General features: G+C 53.6%; 1 protein-coding gene across 14 annotated transcripts in view; it reads left to right on the plus strand.

Annotated features, from left to right (window-relative positions):
* RASAL1 (RAS protein activator like 1) overlaps positions 1-15,981 on the plus strand; it is a 63,251-nt gene that overhangs the window by 13,623 nt on the left and 33,647 nt on the right. For 12 of the 14 annotated variants that reach the window (XR_016348340.1, XR_016348338.1, XR_016348337.1 and 9 more), the window contains exons 4-5: positions 420-481; positions 1,129-1,258. Coding sequence is in view for 7 of the 14 variants with exons in the window: in XM_089775183.1 (XP_089631309.1) it covers positions 420-481; positions 1,129-1,258 (192 nt within the window). In the remaining 7 variants the exon portion in view is untranslated. Of the gene's footprint in view, positions 1-419; positions 482-1,128; positions 1,259-13,456; positions 13,572-15,981 lie in introns of those variants that run through there. The other 2 variants (XM_089775184.1, XM_089775185.1) reach the window with 2 other exon arrangements.

The following is a 15,981-nucleotide window of genomic DNA, read 5'->3' on the forward strand; positions in this document are numbered from 1 at the left end:
TGTGGGTGTAGCTGGGCTCAGCACACTAATGAAGTGCCGGGGGGCTTACTGAGCCGGGCTCTGCTTGGAGCAATGGATTGGCCTGAGCTCTGGTGCCTTTCGCTGGCACCTCTGCCCGTCGTGCTGACTCAGCAGCAAACAAGCAACAGGAATAGAGCATTTGCTGTCCGTGATCCCCTCACAGCTACCCCTCCTGTTTCCCCCATCAGAGATGGAGGGGCTCCCTCCAGCCACTCCTGCGGGAGAGCCGTGAGACAGTTAGTTGCTTTGGAGCTGGGCAGAACAAAGCACAAAGGAATGAAACTTGCCCTGAGCAGCTGGGGTGATGTGCGGGAGCCCGCCTGGATAACCTGCCCCTTGACCATGCAGGGCAGTTAATTCTAGGTGCTCTTTGCCCACATCTGGCTCTTTCCTTGCAGGCATGATGATGTCATTGGCAAAATCTCTCTCAGTAGAGAATGGATTTCATCTCACCCGCGCGGTAGGTGATGGGGCAGTGGAGGGAGCCTTGGGCTGGAAAAGTGCCTTATGAAGACAGTGACTGGCTCACAGTGGCCATGCAGGGCAGCAGACACCAAGCTGGCTCTTTATGGGCCATTCCACAAGGCCTGGCTCTGAATCTTAGCCTCCTGGCGAGCGGGTCCCAGCATGCTCAGAGATCAGCACACCCCGCCCCTGGTGAGGCCCCACAGAATAGCAGGGTCTGCGCAGACGGAGAAGTCAGGTTATCTGGCAGCCTGTGTTCTCTCCACCCCTCAGTGTTGCTGACTCTCAGGGTGTTATTGTGAGTCGCTTGGGCCCCTGGCTAGGAGAGAATCTCAGCTTGTCTTTCCAAAAGAGAAGCGGGCTGTTGTGGGGGAAGGCCCTGAAAGGTGAGGGAAGAGAACCCTGGTGTTGTATTGCAATAGTTTGTAGTGCTCCTGATTTTAAGGCAATCTCATGGTTTGAGGAGGTGGGTGGCTGACTTGTGATGTTGTGCCTGTTTGGGGCTGGCCATGCGGTGCGTAACACCTCTCAGGCCTGTGCCAGGGCATGTAGCGGGAGGCTGCACAGACGTCACACATGGCCAGCATGGCTGCCCGAAATGGGCAGGTCAAGGGAGCCACATGGACTCCCCTGTCATTGCAGGGATTGACAACTGGATCAACCTGACCCGTGTGGAGCCCAATGAAGAGGTGCAGGGCGAGATTTGCCTGGAGCTGAAGGTGCGAGAGGCGCCGCAGAGGAGGATTCTGCACTGCCATGTGATTGAGGCCAGGTAGGAGTAGATGGCTCCTGTCTCCCCTACCCACCTCTATCTTCCTCCATAACCTTTCCTGTCCCCTCTCCTCTCACGGACGAGTGGCTAGTCAGCTCCCTCCAGGCAGCTGGTGCAGGCCAGCTTGTGGCACCAAGGCTGGGAGCAATGGATAAGTCGACAGCAGGTGGCCAAGCTCTATGCCTGCTTCAGTTCTTTTCTGATGTCCCAGCCTTCCCCTTGCTCTGGGTCACTGCTGTCCTCACTCCAACCCTGTGGGGCTGACAGCCTGGCTGAGCCCTAGGCAATGTGTGCGAGGGGCCTGTGCCCCCAGAAGGGGCGGGGCCTCTGGGGCTGGGCAGCCCGCCCTTAGTGCCACTTGGACTATGACGTGCCCCCCACAGCCTCTGGTGCTGCCTGGAGTGCACTGCGTGGTACTCCAGCGTGATGTAAAGGGCCGGGGGTTCTAGCTGCTGCCATTGCTGCAGTATCAGCAATAGTGGTGGAAGTGCTGGGCCCTTTTGAAGCACCAGACCTGGGGCGTTTGCCCCCTTTGTCCCCACTGCTTCAACCTGGCCTGGCACAGGAGTCCAGCAAACCCCAGGCCAATGTCACAGGCTGCCTATGCAGTGTCTGTCACCCTGGAATCTGGGCAGTTTGGCATGGTGCCTGCATGGCACGGCAATGGGAGCAGCATGTGTGCGTAGTGAGGGATGGCTGCTCCCACAAAGCAATGCATCAGCGGGGGGGGGGAGGGGAATCCATTCTGAGGCAGCCAGGGCAAGGCATGCTAGCCAGCTGGGAGTGGGTAGGCACACGTCTCAGCACCTGCTAGGGGAGGGGGGATAGCTCCAGAGGGGCTAAGGGCAAATGAAAGTGGGCCCAACACCCGTCTGCCACTGAGCTGCCAGCATGAGCTCTGCCTGATCAGCAGCCATGGGAACTCCCCGTCTTGTTCCATGTTCACACCCTCCTTCCCGTACGCATGCTCCCTGCCCACTGCTCACGTGTGTGGGGTGCCAGTGGAGGCTTTTGCACTGCGACTGGGAGGAACAGCTCTACCTCCTTCTCCGTGAGGTGCAGTGTTTGCTGCTGCTCTATTCTACTTTATGCTTATTCGATGCAGCGGAATAACTGGGGCTGCAATGCCTTTCCTTCCTCATGCATCTGGCATAATTTCTAGAGAGAGTGACGAACTCAACACCCTCTCCTTTCTTACCCTTGCTTCCCAACTGCTGGCAAATCCTGATACTCGGGTAGCCTTGAGAGACCTCAACAAAGATCCTGCACCACATGCACGGTGCTGGCTGTACACAGCGAAAGACAGTTCCTTCCAAAGAGCCCATCACCTAAGGACAATGGAGAGATGATTATCCCTGTTTTACACATGGCAACACGCCCACGGTCACATGGAACCTGTGACAGACTAAGGAATTGAGCCCAGGGTTTATGAATTCCCAGTTCATAAGCCTGTCCTTCCTTCTCAAGCATTAGTTTATGCCTAGACAAGAGCCAGGTGCCCCACCATGAATGGAGAGGAAAGGGTTTTATTTATGTTGACACCTCTCTGAAATCCCATTCTCAACATGATGCTGATGAGAGGTTCTTCCCAGCACCACTTCCGGATGAGTGGAGAGAGAACCAGGTCAGTTTTAGAAATGAGAAAGAGAACTAAGACCACGTCCCCATCCTGCTCCCCGCACCAGCTGATTTAGAACCCAGGAAAGGAGGGTACGCTGGTGCATAATGTGGGCAGGCTCTCTCAGCCAAGCTGTGCCACTGCCACTGCCCTGCGTTGCTTCCTAAAGGTACCTGCATTGTGAGGCACTTTGCGACTACCCGCCCTTAGTGTGAGACCCCCAACTCCACCAGCCTTGAGCAATACAAGCCCTCCCCTCTGCAGGTTAGCAATAGGCACACACCAGTCCTCTGAGTGCCCACAGGCCACTCTCCACAGCCACAGACCCTGCTCCCCAGTGCACAGTGCACCCCTCCTTTCCAGGTACACCTGAGACCACAACTCAGCTCTCAGCACTTAGATATGTTTATGGTATAAACAAGTCAAAGTCTAGCAAACAAAGAGCAGAGATGTCAAATAATTGCAAATAGGCATAACTAGAAACAATTGTTACATATTCAATAAATGCATAACATGCATTCTAGAAGCTTGACTTAACTAACTGGATCTTCTCCCCAAAGTCCTTCCAGTGTTTTTCAGGTAGGGTTAGCTGTGATCTTTCCTATCATGAGCCAAATCACACTGTCCACTAGCTTCCTTGGTGAAAGATTCAGGGGCTTAAATCTGCCCTGCAAATGTATTCCACTGACCCATTGTCATTCCTTGTAATCAGGACGCCCCCTAATGGTTGATTTTTTCCTGCATGCTTCTTTTTTGTAGATTTTCGCAAGCTCCAGAACAGCAGTACCTATGCAAATAGCCCCAGATGCAAATAGACCTATAGTGAGAAGTGAACCTATTGCCCAGACAGGAAGTCTGCTCAGTCTGTTAGCCCCTGCCCGAAAGGAACATCTGTGAGAACATAACTGCCCCAAAGACATACAATGCCTTAAATGTTATCCATAGGTACATTTTGAAATGGTTGTGATGATCAGTGAGATACTGGCTCCAAGCAGAGCCCTCAGATGCTGCCCTTTGATGAAGTGTTAGGCCTATACCTGTCCGAGGGATCCCCGTAAAACCCCATACATTGTTGTGCCCTCTGCCAGTTGGCATCAAGATATCCCTGGGTCACACCTACCCCCTTACATAGCTGGAGGAGAGTCCGCCCCTAGCTAATCCCAGTCATCTGAGAACCCTCCTATCTCGACAGAGCAGTTGCCTGTCTTTAAGAGCCTTTTCTGTGCCCTTCATGTGTACAATTTGCATACTCTGCTCTGAGTGCTGTACTCCAGTGCAGCAGATGGGAGTTGGTACGTTTTGTTCTGTGTAGGCATACCAACGGAGTGCGGTGTGTTAGGGCCCTGAACTTCCTGGTAAACAGATTGGCTTCACTGCTTGACTGCCCACACAATTGTGTGGCATTCTTTTTCTGTGACAGAGTCATTCTGCTGGGGAGGCAGGTGTCAGCTTTTTACTTAAGCAAGCAATAGAATCCTTTCTTGTTGCCTTTGCCTTCTTGCATTAGTACCACTCCCAGACCTGGGTGAGATGTGTCCATGCACAGTTCAAATCCTTTGTCAAAATCAGGGACATCCAGAATAGGTTTTCTGACAGAATTTTTTTTCCTCACCAAAGCCTTTCTGACTGGCTGCCATCCACAGCATTTTGTTGGATGCTGCAAATAGTCAAACCCTGAGATAGCAGACACAATGACTCTGACACCATGGAGCCTACAGAAATAATTAGTCATACCTAGAGCAGTGTGACAGTGCGATGGGGTTTTCCCATCTCCTGCACCCCCGAAATGGCATGAACAGACTCCACCAGCCCGTAGAACAGAGGGAGTTTATTGCTTCTCCAGGATACAGCACAGCACAGATGTCATCTGGTTACAGGGCCAGCCTAGGATGCCTCAGCCCCCATCAATATGGGGGAGGGGTGTCTCGGCTTCTAAACCCCCCAGTCTGTTGCTGAGGCTGCTTCCTCCATGATTCTAGACCGAGAGTAAGTAACTCACTCTCCTCCAGCCCTACACCCCCCCCCCCTGCCAGGGCAGCATTCCACCTTCCTTTCTATCACATTTCTATCACCTTCCTTTGTTTCTCTCCTTGGGGGGTAGCTGGTCGGACAGGTTGAGAGGGCCTCTTTGCATAATGTCTCACTCCCTGTCCTTCTGGGCTGTGGTACCGGCAGTAGCCAGTGGGGGTTACCACAGAGCCAGCATAGAAAGCAGCCCAATACCCCCACTACGTCACAAGCAGTGACAATCCAGAGACGGAGGAACCCCTCCCAGAGCCCTGGAGGGCAGAGCCCGGCCCCAGCACTTCACCTGACTACAAGTCAGGAGGCATGGCAAGAGCTATAAAAGGCCAGCCCCGGAGGCCAATCAGCCCCCAGAGGAGCCAGATGCCTGTTCTGCACTCCCAAGCTGGGAAGTGGAGGGGGACCTAAAAGAGACTGAAGACTGGCCCAGATCACCGGGCCCAATGATGGAACTAGGTGTCACCAAATGAAATTAATAGGTAGCATCAGTTTGCAGGTTTAAAACAAACAAAAGGAAGCTTTTTTTTCATGCAGTGCAAAGTCAACCTGTGGAACTCCTTGCCAGAGGATGTTGTGAAGACCAGGGTTTTAACAGAGTTCAAAAAAGAACTAGCTAAATTCATGGAGGATAGGTCCATCGAGGACTATTAGCTAAGATGGGAAGGGATGGTGTTCCTAGCCTCTGTTTGGCAGAAGCTAGGAATGGGTGAAAGAGGAGGGATCTGTTCTGTTTACTCCCTCTGGGGCATCTGGCATTGGCTACTGTTGGAAGACAGAATATTAGGCTAGATGGAGCTTAGGTCTAACCCAGTATGGCCTTTCTCATTTTCTTAAATTTCAGCCCCACAATGGCTTGTAAGTCAGCGTGTTGCTGTCAGGATCCCCGCTGACCCAGTGGCAGACTGAGCTGCTGCTGTTAAGGCCCTGGGCTGGGATGCAGTGGGACAGGTGGGTCAGCATCCCCCCCTGCTACCCAACCTATGGATGGTTGTCTTTCCCTCCCTCTGAGATTGTGGGCCAACCGACTGTGTTTGACAGCTCTCCCCAAGTGCTAGAAGACCTGTTTGTGTGCTGCCCCACCCTGAACCTGAGCCTGGTACCTCAGAACTTTACATTTATCAACATTAAAATTCATTTGCCATTTTGTTCTCTAGTCAACTAATTTTGTGAGATCCTTTTGAAGCTCTTCACAGTCTGCTTTGTTCTTAACTATCTTGAGCAGTTTAACCTAAGAAAACAAGAACAGCCATACTGAGTTAGACCAAAGGTCCTTCCAGCCCAGTCGCCTGTCTGCCAACAGTGGCCAATACCGGATGCCCCAGATGGAGGGAATACAACAAGTTATCATCACACGATCCTTCTCTTGTCATCCGTTTCCAGGCAAACAGAGGCTAGGAACACCATTCATACCTAACCTCCATGAATCTATCTAGCTCTTTTTTTAACTCTGTTAAAGTCCTAGTCTTCACCACATCCTCTGGCAAGGAGTTCCACAGGTTGACTATGCGCTGAGTGAAGAAAAACTTCCTTTTGTTTGTTTTAAACCTGCAAATTGATTATACCTATTTACAGGGCTTGACAAGCGGTAGCAAGCCCCACTCGCCAGCCATGCGGTTTGGCACGCTGCGCATGACCTTGCTGCGCATGCACTGGTTGCACTGCAGCGCCATGCCGAGCTAAAATCTACTCACTACGGGTGAGTAGATTGCCCTAATTATCGAGCCCTGCCTATTTAAACCTGCTGCCTATTAATTTCATCTGGTGATTCCTAGTTATTATATTGTGAGAATAAGTAAATAACTTTTCCTTATTCACTTTTTCCAATGTGCATTATTTTAAATTTCATTTGCCATTTTGTTTCCCAATCACTTAGTTTGGTGAGATCTTTTTGAAGTTCTTAACATCTGCTTTGGTCTTAACTATTATGAGCAGTTGATAAATGTAAAGTAATGCACATTGCGGAAAAAATAATCCCAATTATACATACAAAATAATGGAGACTAATTTAGCTATAACCACTCGAGAGAGATCTTGGAGACATTGTGGACAATTCTCTGAAAACATCAATTCAGTGGCAATCAAAAAAGCAAACAAAATAGAAAGAATAATTTAAAAAGAGATAATTTAAAAAGGGATAGAGAATAAGACAGACAATAGTTTATTGCCTCTATATAAAATCATGGTACGCCAGTATCTTGAATACTGCATACAGATGTTGTCACCTCATTTCAAAAAAGATATATTGGCATTGGGAAAAGGTGCAGCAAAGGGCAACACAAATGATTTAAAAAAATCTTAAAAAACAGCCAATAGATTAGTAGCACCTTAAAGATTAACAAAACATGTAGATGGTATCATGATCTTTCAAGTGGGGCACAACCCACTTCTTCAGATGACAAGAGTAGTAGAAGTTGAGATCCAATAATAAATAAGGGAGGGGGGAGAGAAAAAAGGAGGGCCCCCTCCTTTTTCTCTTTTTTTTCCTCTCTCTCCCCCTGTTTTTTTACTAGTCTATTTGTTATTTTTTAAGTTTTTCCTGTTACAGACTAACTCGGCTGCCCCTCTGAAACAAATGATTAAAGTTTGGAAAGGATGCCATATGAAGAAAGATTAAAAAGACTGGGACTTTTCAGCTTAGAAAAGAGGAAACTAAGGGGGGATGTCTGTTTGCTGCCCCCCATGAGCCAGGGCCTGAGTCCAGTACCTCAGAACTATCTGTTAGCTGCCTTGCCCTGCCCTGAACCAGGTCTTGGTACCCCAAAACCGTCTGTTTAGATTCCTTGCCCTGAACCAGGCCTGGGCGTGTTACCTCAGGGCTGTTTAGCTGCCCTGCCCTGAATTTGGGCCTGATACCTCAAGACTCTGTCTGTTTGCAGCCACCACCCCCAGCCCCAGCCCCAAACCAGGGCCAGGTACCTCAGAACTATTTGTTTGCTGCTCCCACAGCCCCAAACCAGGGCCTGGTACCTCAGGACTGTCTGGTGCCCTGCCTGAACCTGAGTGTGGTACCTCAGGACTGTCTGTTTGGTGCCTTGCCCTGAACCAGGCCTGGGCGTGGTACCTCAGGACTGTCTGTTTGGTGCCTTGCCCTGAACCAGGCCTGGGCGTGTTACCTCAGGACTGTCTGTTTGGTGCCTTGCCCTGAACCAGGCCTGGGCGTGTTACCTCAGGACTGTCTGTTTGGTGCCTTGCCCTGAACCAGGCCTGGGCGTGTTACCTCAGGACTGTCTGTTTGGTGCCTTGCCCTGAACCAGGCCTGGGCGTGTTACCTCAGGACTGTCTGTTTGGTGCCTTGCTCTGAACCAGGCCTGGGCGTGGTACCTCAGGACTGTCTGTTTGGTGCCTTGCCCTGAACCAGGCCTGGGCGTGTTACCTCAGGACTGTCTGTTTGGTGCCTTGCCCTGAACCAGGCCTGGGCGTGTTACCTCAGGACTGTCTGTTTGGTGCCTTGCCCTGAACCAGGCCTGGGCGTGTTACCTCAGGACTGTCTGTTTGGTGCCTTGCCCTGAACCAGGCCTGGGCGTGTTACCTCAGGACTGTCTGTTTGCTGCCTTGCCCTGAACCAGGCCTGGGCGTGTTACCTCAGGACTGTCTGTTTGGTGCCTTGCCCTGAACCAGGCCTGGGCGTGTTACCTCAGGACTGTCTGTTTGCTGCCCCGCCCTGAACCAGGCCTGGGCGTGTTACCTCAGGACTGTCTGTTTGGTGCCTTGCCCTGAACCAGGCCTGGGCGTGTTACCTCAGAACTGTCTGTTTGGTGCCTTGCCCTGAACCAGGCCTGGGCGTGTTACCTCAGGACTGTCTGTTTGGTGCCTTGCCCTGAACCAGGCCTGGGCGTGTTACCTCAGAACTGTCTGTTTGGTGCCTTGCCCTGAACCAGGCCTGGGCGTGTTACCTCAGGACTGTCTGTTTGGTGCCTTGCCCTGAACCAGGCCTGGGCGTGTTACCTCAGGGCTGTCTGTTTGGTGCCTTGCCCTGAACCAGGCCTGGGCGTGTTACCTCAGGGCTGTCTGTTTGGTGCCTTGCCCTGAACCAGGCCTGGGCGTGTTACCTCAGGACTGTCTGTTTGGTGCCTTGCCCTGAACCAGGCCTGGGCGTGTTACCTCAGGACTGTCTGTTTGGTGCCTTGCCCTGAACCAGGCCTGGGCGTGTTACCTCAGGACTGTCTGTTTGGTGCCTTGCCCTGAACCAGGCCTGGGCGTGGTACCTCAGGACTGTCTGTTTGGTGCCTTGCCCTGAACCTGGCCTGGGCGTGGTACCTCAGGACTGTCTGTTTGGTGCCTTGCCCTGAACCAGGCCTGGGCGTGTTACCTCAGGACTGTCTGTTTGGTGCCTTGCTCTGAACCAGGCCTGGGCGTGTTACCTCAGGACTGTCTGTTTGGTGCCTTGCCCTGAACCAGGCCTGGGCGTGGTACCTCAGGACGGTCTGTTTGGTGCCTTGCCCTGAACCAGGCCTGGGCGTGGTACCTCAGGACCGTCTGTTTGGTGCCTTGCCCTGAACCAGGCCTGGGCGTGTTACCTCAGGACCGTCTGTTTGGTGCCTTGCCCTGAACCAGGCCTGGGCGTGGTACCTCAGGACCGTCTGTTTGGTGCCTTGCCCTGAACCAGGCCTGGGCGTGTTACCGCAGGACCGTCTGTTTGGTGCCTTGCCCTGAACCAGGCCTGGGCGTGGTACCTCAGGACTGTCTGTTTGGTGCCTTGCCCTGAACCAGGCCTGGGCGTGTTACCTCAGGACCGTCTGTTTGGTGCCCCGCCCTGAACCAGGTCTGGGCCTGTTACCTCAGGACCGTCTGTTTGGTGCCTTGCTCTGAACCGGGTCTGGGTGTGTTACCCCAGAACTGTCTGTTTGGTGCCTTGCCCTGAACCAGGCCTGGGCGTGTTACCTCAGAACTGTCTGTTTGGTGCCTTGCCCTGAACCAGGCCTGGGCGTGGTACCTCAGGACTGTCTGTTTGGTGACTTGCTCTGAACCAGGCCTGGGCGTGTTACCTCAGAACTGTCTGTTTGGTGCCTTGCCCTGAACCAGGCCTGGGCGTGTTACCTCAGGACTGTCTGTTTGGTGCCTTGCCCTGAACCAGGCCTGGGCGTGTTACCTCAGGACTGTCTGTTTGGTGCCTTGACCTGAACCAGGCCTGGGCGTGTTACCTCAGGACCGTCTGTTTGGTGCCTTGCCCTGAACCAGGCCTGGGTGTGGTACCTCAGAACTGTCTGTTTGGTGCCTTGCTCTGAACCAGGCCTGGGCGTGTTACCTCAGGACTGTCTGTTTGGTGCCTTGCTCTGAACCAGGCCTTGGCGTGTTACCTCAGAACTGTCTGTTTGGTGCCTTGCCCTGAACCAGGCCTGGGCGTGTTACCTCAGAACTGTCTGTTTGGTGCCTTGCCCTGAACCAGGCCTGGGCGTGGTACCTCAGGACTGTCTGTTTGGTGACTTGCTCTGAACCAGGCCTGGGCGTGTTACCTCAGAACTGTCTGTTTGGTGCCTTGCCCTGAACCAGGCCTGGGCGTGTTACCTCAGAACTGTCTGTTTGGTGCCTTGCCCTGAACCAGGCCTGGGCGTGTTACCTCAGGACTGTCTGTTTGGTGCCTTGACCTGAACCAGGCCTGGGCGTGTTACCTCAGGACCGTCTGTTTGGTGCCTTGCCCTGAACCAGGCCTGGGCGTGGTACCTCAGGACTGTCTGTTTGGTGCCTTGCTCTGAACCAGGCCTGGGTGTGGTACCTCAGGACTGTCTGTTTGGTGCCTTGCCCTGAACCAGGCCTGGGCGTGTTACCTCAGGACTGTCTGTTTGGTGCCTTGCCCTGAACCGGGCCTGGGCGTGTTACCTCAGGACTGTCTGTTTGGTGCCTTGCCCTGAACCGGGCCTGGGCGTGTTACCTCAGGACTGTCTGTTTGGTGCCTTGCCCTGAACCGGGCCTGGGCGTGTTACCTCAGGACTGTCTGTTTGGTGCCTTGCCCTGAACCGGGCCTGGGCGTGTTACCTCAGGACTGTCTGTTTGGTGCCTTGCCCTGAACCAGGCCTGGGCGTGTTACCCCAGAACTGTCTGTTTGGTGCCTTGCTCTGAACCAGGCCTGGGCGTGGTACCTCAGGACTGTCTGTTTGGTGCCTTGCCCTGAACCAGGCCTGGGCGTGTTACCCCAGAACTGTCTGTTTGGTGCCTTGCTCTGAACCAGGCCTGGGCGTGGTACCTCAGGACTGTCTGTTTGGTGCCTTGCCCTGAACCAGGCCTGGGCATGGTACCTCAGGACTGTCTGTTTGGTGCCCCGCCCTGAACCAGGCCTGGGCGTGTTACCTCAGGACTGTCTGTTTGGTGCCTTGCCCTGAACCAGGCCTGGGCGTGGTACCTCAGGACTGTCTGTTTGGTGCCTTGCCCTGAACCAGGCCTGGGCGTGTTACCTCAGGATCGTCTGTTTGGTGCCTTGCCCTGAACCAGGCCTGGGCGTGTTACCTCAGGATCGTCTGTTTGGTGCCTTGCCCTGAACCAGGCCTGGGCGTGTTACCGCAGGACTGTCTGTTTGGTGCCTTGCCCTGAACCAGGCCTGGGCGTGGTACCTCAGGACTGTCTGTTTGGTGCCTTGCCCTGAACCAGGCCTGGGCGTGTTACCTCAGGACCGTCTGTTTGGTGCCTTGCTCTGAACCAGGCCTGGGCGTGGTACCTCAGGACTGTCTGTTTGGTGCCTTGCTCTGAACCAGGCCTGGGCGTGTTACCTCAGGACTGTCTGTTTGGTGCCTTGCTCTGAACCAGGCCTGGGCGTGTTACCTCAGGACCGTCTGTTTGGTGCCTTGCTCTGAACCAGGCCTGGGCGTGTTACCTCAGGACCGTCTGTTTGGTGCCTTGCTCTGAACCAGGCCTGGGCGTGTTACCTCAGGATCGTCTGTTTGGTGCCTTGCTCTGAACCAGGCCTGGGCGTGTTACCTCAGGATCGTCTGTTTGGTGCCTTGCCCTGAACCAGGCCTGGGCGTGGTACCTCAGGACTGTCTGTTTGGTGCCTTGCCCTGAACCAGGCCTGGGCGTGGTACCTCAGGACTGTCTGTTTGGTGCCTTGCCCTGAACCGGGCCTGGGCGTGTTACCTCAGGACTGTCTGTTTGGTGCCTTGCCCTGAACCAGGCCTGGGTGTGTTACCTCAGGGCTGTCTGTTTGGTGCCTTGACCTGAACCAGGCCTGGGCGTGTTACCTCAGGACTGTCTGTTTGGTGCCTTGCCCTGAACCAGGCCTGGGCGTGTTACCTCAGGGCTGTCTGTTTGGTGCCTTGCCCTGAACCGGGCCTGGGCGTGTTACCTCAGAACTGTCTGTTTGGTGCCTTGCCCTGAACCAGGCCAGGGCGTGTTACCTCAGGGCTGTCTGTTTGGTGCCTTGCCCTGAACCAGGCCTGGGCGTGTTACCTCAGGACTGTCTGTTTGGTGCCTTGCCCTGAACCAGGCCTGGGCGTGGTACCTCAGGACTGTCTGTTTGGTGCCTTGCCCTGAACCGGGCCTGGGCGTGGTACCTCAGGACTGTCTGTTTGGTGCCTTGCCCTGAACCGGGCCTGGGCGTGTTACCTCAGGACTGTCTGTTTGGTGCCTTGCCCTGAACCGGGCCTGGGCGTGGTACCTCAGGACTGTCTGTTTGGTGCCTTGCCCTGAACCAGGCCTGGGTGTGTTACCTCAGGACTGTCTGTTTGCTGCCTTGCCCTGAACCAGGCCTGGGCGTGTTACCTCAGGACTGTCTGTTTGCTGCCTTGCCCTGAACCGGGCCTGGGCGTGTTACCTCAGGACTGTCTGTTTGGTGCCTTGCCCTGAACCAGGCCTGGGCGTGTTACCTCAGGACTGTCTGTTTGGTGCCTTGCCCTGAACCGGGCCTGGGCGTGTTACCTCAGGACTGTCTGTTTGCTGCCTTGCCCTGAACCTGGCCTGGGCGTGGTACCTGAGGGCTGTTTAGCTGCCCTGCCGTGAATTTGGCCTCTTACGTCAGAGTTGTCTGTTTGCTGCCACCTGCCACTCCAAGCAGGGCCTGGGACCTCTGGACTGCTTGTTTGTCAGTCTGCCTTCCATGTGGGCCTGGGGCTGTTACCCCAGTGCCCCGCCCTGAACCGGGGCCTGGCCCTGTTACCTCAGGGCTGTTTAGCTGCCCCGCCTGTATTTGGCCTGGTACCTCCGAGCTGTGTGTTTGCTGCTCCGCCCTGTAGGGTTGCCAGATGGTTGAAACAAAAATACCAACCCCCCCCCAAAAAAAAACACCAGGAAAGAAAGGGGGGGGGGTATCACAGTTGTTGAGCAAAGAAAAAAGGACTCCAAGGACTTATTAAGCCCCCCCAAAAAAATTAAAATAAAACTGCATTAAAATAGCATGTCCCCTTTAAGTGCAGGAGCCGTTGAGCACTAAGACTCAGGGGAAGCCAGCAGCCATTCTGTGCAGGCAGCCTTGGGGAACCAGGTAAGCATGGGGGCTGGGGTCAGGGGCCAGGAGGGGCTCGGGTGTGGAGTGTTTGGAGGGTTGCCAGGTGCCCGGCATTTTTGCCTCCTGGCTGGGGAAAAATTCAGAAAATTCCCGACATCTCAGGTGTTCTGTGAATTTTTTTACCAAACAGGAGCCAAAAATACGGCGCAGCCGGCAACCCTAGCGGGTGGCAGCAAACAGAGTCCTGAGGGCCTAGGCCCTGGCTTGGGTCCGGGGGGAGCAGCAAACACGATTCTGAGGTAAGAGGCCAAATTCAGGGCAGGGCACCAAACAGCCCTGAGTTAACACGCCCAGGCCTGGTTCGGGGCAAGGCATCCAAACAGACGGCCCTGGGGTACCTGGCCCTGGCCCTGGGGTACCTGGCCCCAGGGGCAGATGACTGTTTTGCGGGGCCCCGGGCAGCATAACTCCACGGGGCCCCCCCTTTGCCACAGCGCATGCGCGGGGCTTTTTTAAGCGCGGGGCCCAGGGCGGCCGCCCCATTCGCCCTGCCCTATATCCGCCCCTGCCTGGCCCTGGTTCGGGGCACAAACAGAGTCCTTAGGTACCACACTCAGGTTCAGGCAGGGCACCAAACAGCCCTGAGGTAACACGCCCAGGCTTAGGGTTGCCAGGTGTCCGGTATTCACCTGGACCGTCCAATATTTTTGCCTCCCATCCAGGAAAAAAATTCATAGAATACCGGACACCTGAGATGTCAGGTATTTTCTGAATTTTTCCCCAGCCAGGAAGCAAAAATGCTGGGCACCTGGCAACCCTACAAATACTTAGTTCCCGACCCCAGCCCCCGTGTTTACCTGGTTCCCCAAGTCTGCCTGCACAAAATGGCTGCCGGCCAAAAGACCTAGGGGAAGTCATTGGAGTCCTTTTTTTTTGTTTGTTTTTTTTTGCTCAGCAACTTTGGTTCCCCTCCCCCCCTGCTTTTTCCCCCCCCCTTCAACAGTATTTTTTCCTGGTGTTTTTTTTTTGGGGTGGGGTGGTTGATGTGTTTGGTATTTTTATTTCAACCATCTGGCAACCCTACCACCTGCTACCCCAGCCAGGGCCTGGTACCTCAGAACTGTGTGTTTGTCAGTCTGTCTTGAATTTGGGCCTGGGGCTAGGGTTGCCAGGTGTCCGGTTTTGAACTGGACAGTCCAATAGATTGTGATGTAATGTCAAGTGTGTCTGGTATTTTTGTTGAAACCATTTGACAACCCTACCTGGGGCTGTTACCCCAGAACTGTCTGTTTGCTGCCCCGCCCTGAGCCAGGGCCTGGTACCTCAGCTGTGTTTGTTTGTCACTGTACCCTGAATTTGGGCCTGGGGCTGTTACCCAGAACTGTCTGTTTTGGATGCCTCGCCCTGAGCAATAGGGCTGCCAGGTGTCTAGTTTTGAACCAGACAGTCCAGTTTTTGAGCTTTCTGTTTGGGAAACAAATTGAGAAAATAGAAATGAGCAAATAGAAATGTCCGGTATTTTCTAAATCAGATGGAATGTAGATTGTGATGTGATGTCAAGTGTGTCTGGTATTTTTGTTGAAACCATCTGGCAACCCTACAAACAAGGGCCTGGGCGTGTTACCTATGGACTGTTTGCTGCCCCGTCCTGAACCAGGGCCTGGTACCTCAGGGGCTCTGTTTGCTGAACCCCTCTCTCCCCCCCCCCACCAGGGCTGGGCCTAATGACTTTTAACCCCTGAAGTCTGTTGGTTTGCATCCCTGTCCTGAGCCAAAGTCTGTATCTAGCAGTTGTCAGCTGAGCCCGATCATAGGCATGAGCCCTGGACTATTGTGGTCCCTCCACAGTGTGGGCTTGGCATAATTAAAGGTTGACTTGTCCCAACCATAAGCCTGGGGCCCTGGATTATTGTGGCCAGTACGCAGTGAGAGTTTGGCATAATTAACGTCTGGCTCGAGCCGACCAGTGACCCGAGCCCCTGAATTTCGTGACTGTGGGCCTGGACTGACCAGAGGCCAGAGTCCCATACTAATGGTAGAGCTGATTCCCCAGGAGAGACTGAGCAGAGGTGTAGTGAGACAGAGTAATTCAGAGGTAGAGGGGCCCAACCCAGAGCTCTGGTGGGCTATACGGACAAAAGTTGAACTTGATTTTTTGGTTGCATGTATAAGCCAGTTAACAATAGAGTCCATTTTCAAGTAGGGTTGCCAGGTGTCCGGTTTTAAACTGGACCGCCCAGTATTTGAGCTTCCTGTTTGGGAAACAAATTGAGAAAATAGAAATGTCCAGTATTTTCTAAATCAGATGTAATGTAGATTGTGATGTAATGTCAAGTGTGTCTGGTATTTTTGTTGAAACCATCTGGCAACCCTACTTTCAAGGCATCCAGGAAAATCTGCCTTCCTCCCCCAGTGACCTAGATTAGGGACTTGCCCATTTGACACTTTGACTGTACGTTCTCACTGCATTTCTCAAGTGTTTGCATGATCTTGCCAGGAATTGCTAAAGATTGCAATATTTAGTACAGGCCCCAGCAAAGTCTTACAAGCACACACATACCTGGATGTTTTTCTGTGTACCAACATCCAAGGGGATCTGCCATTACCACTTTGTTAAATGCACAATGCTTGGGAACTTGGCCCTGCATAAAGTAATCAGTTTGGGTATGGAGTAGGCATAACCACCACCAGGTGGATTCAAACGTAGGA

Source organism: Pelodiscus sinensis, chromosome Z, assembly GCF_052426305.1.
Source record: "Pelodiscus sinensis isolate ZL-2025 chromosome Z, ASM5242630v1, whole genome shotgun sequence".
Taxonomy (NCBI): Eukaryota; Metazoa; Chordata; order Testudines; family Trionychidae; genus Pelodiscus; species Pelodiscus sinensis.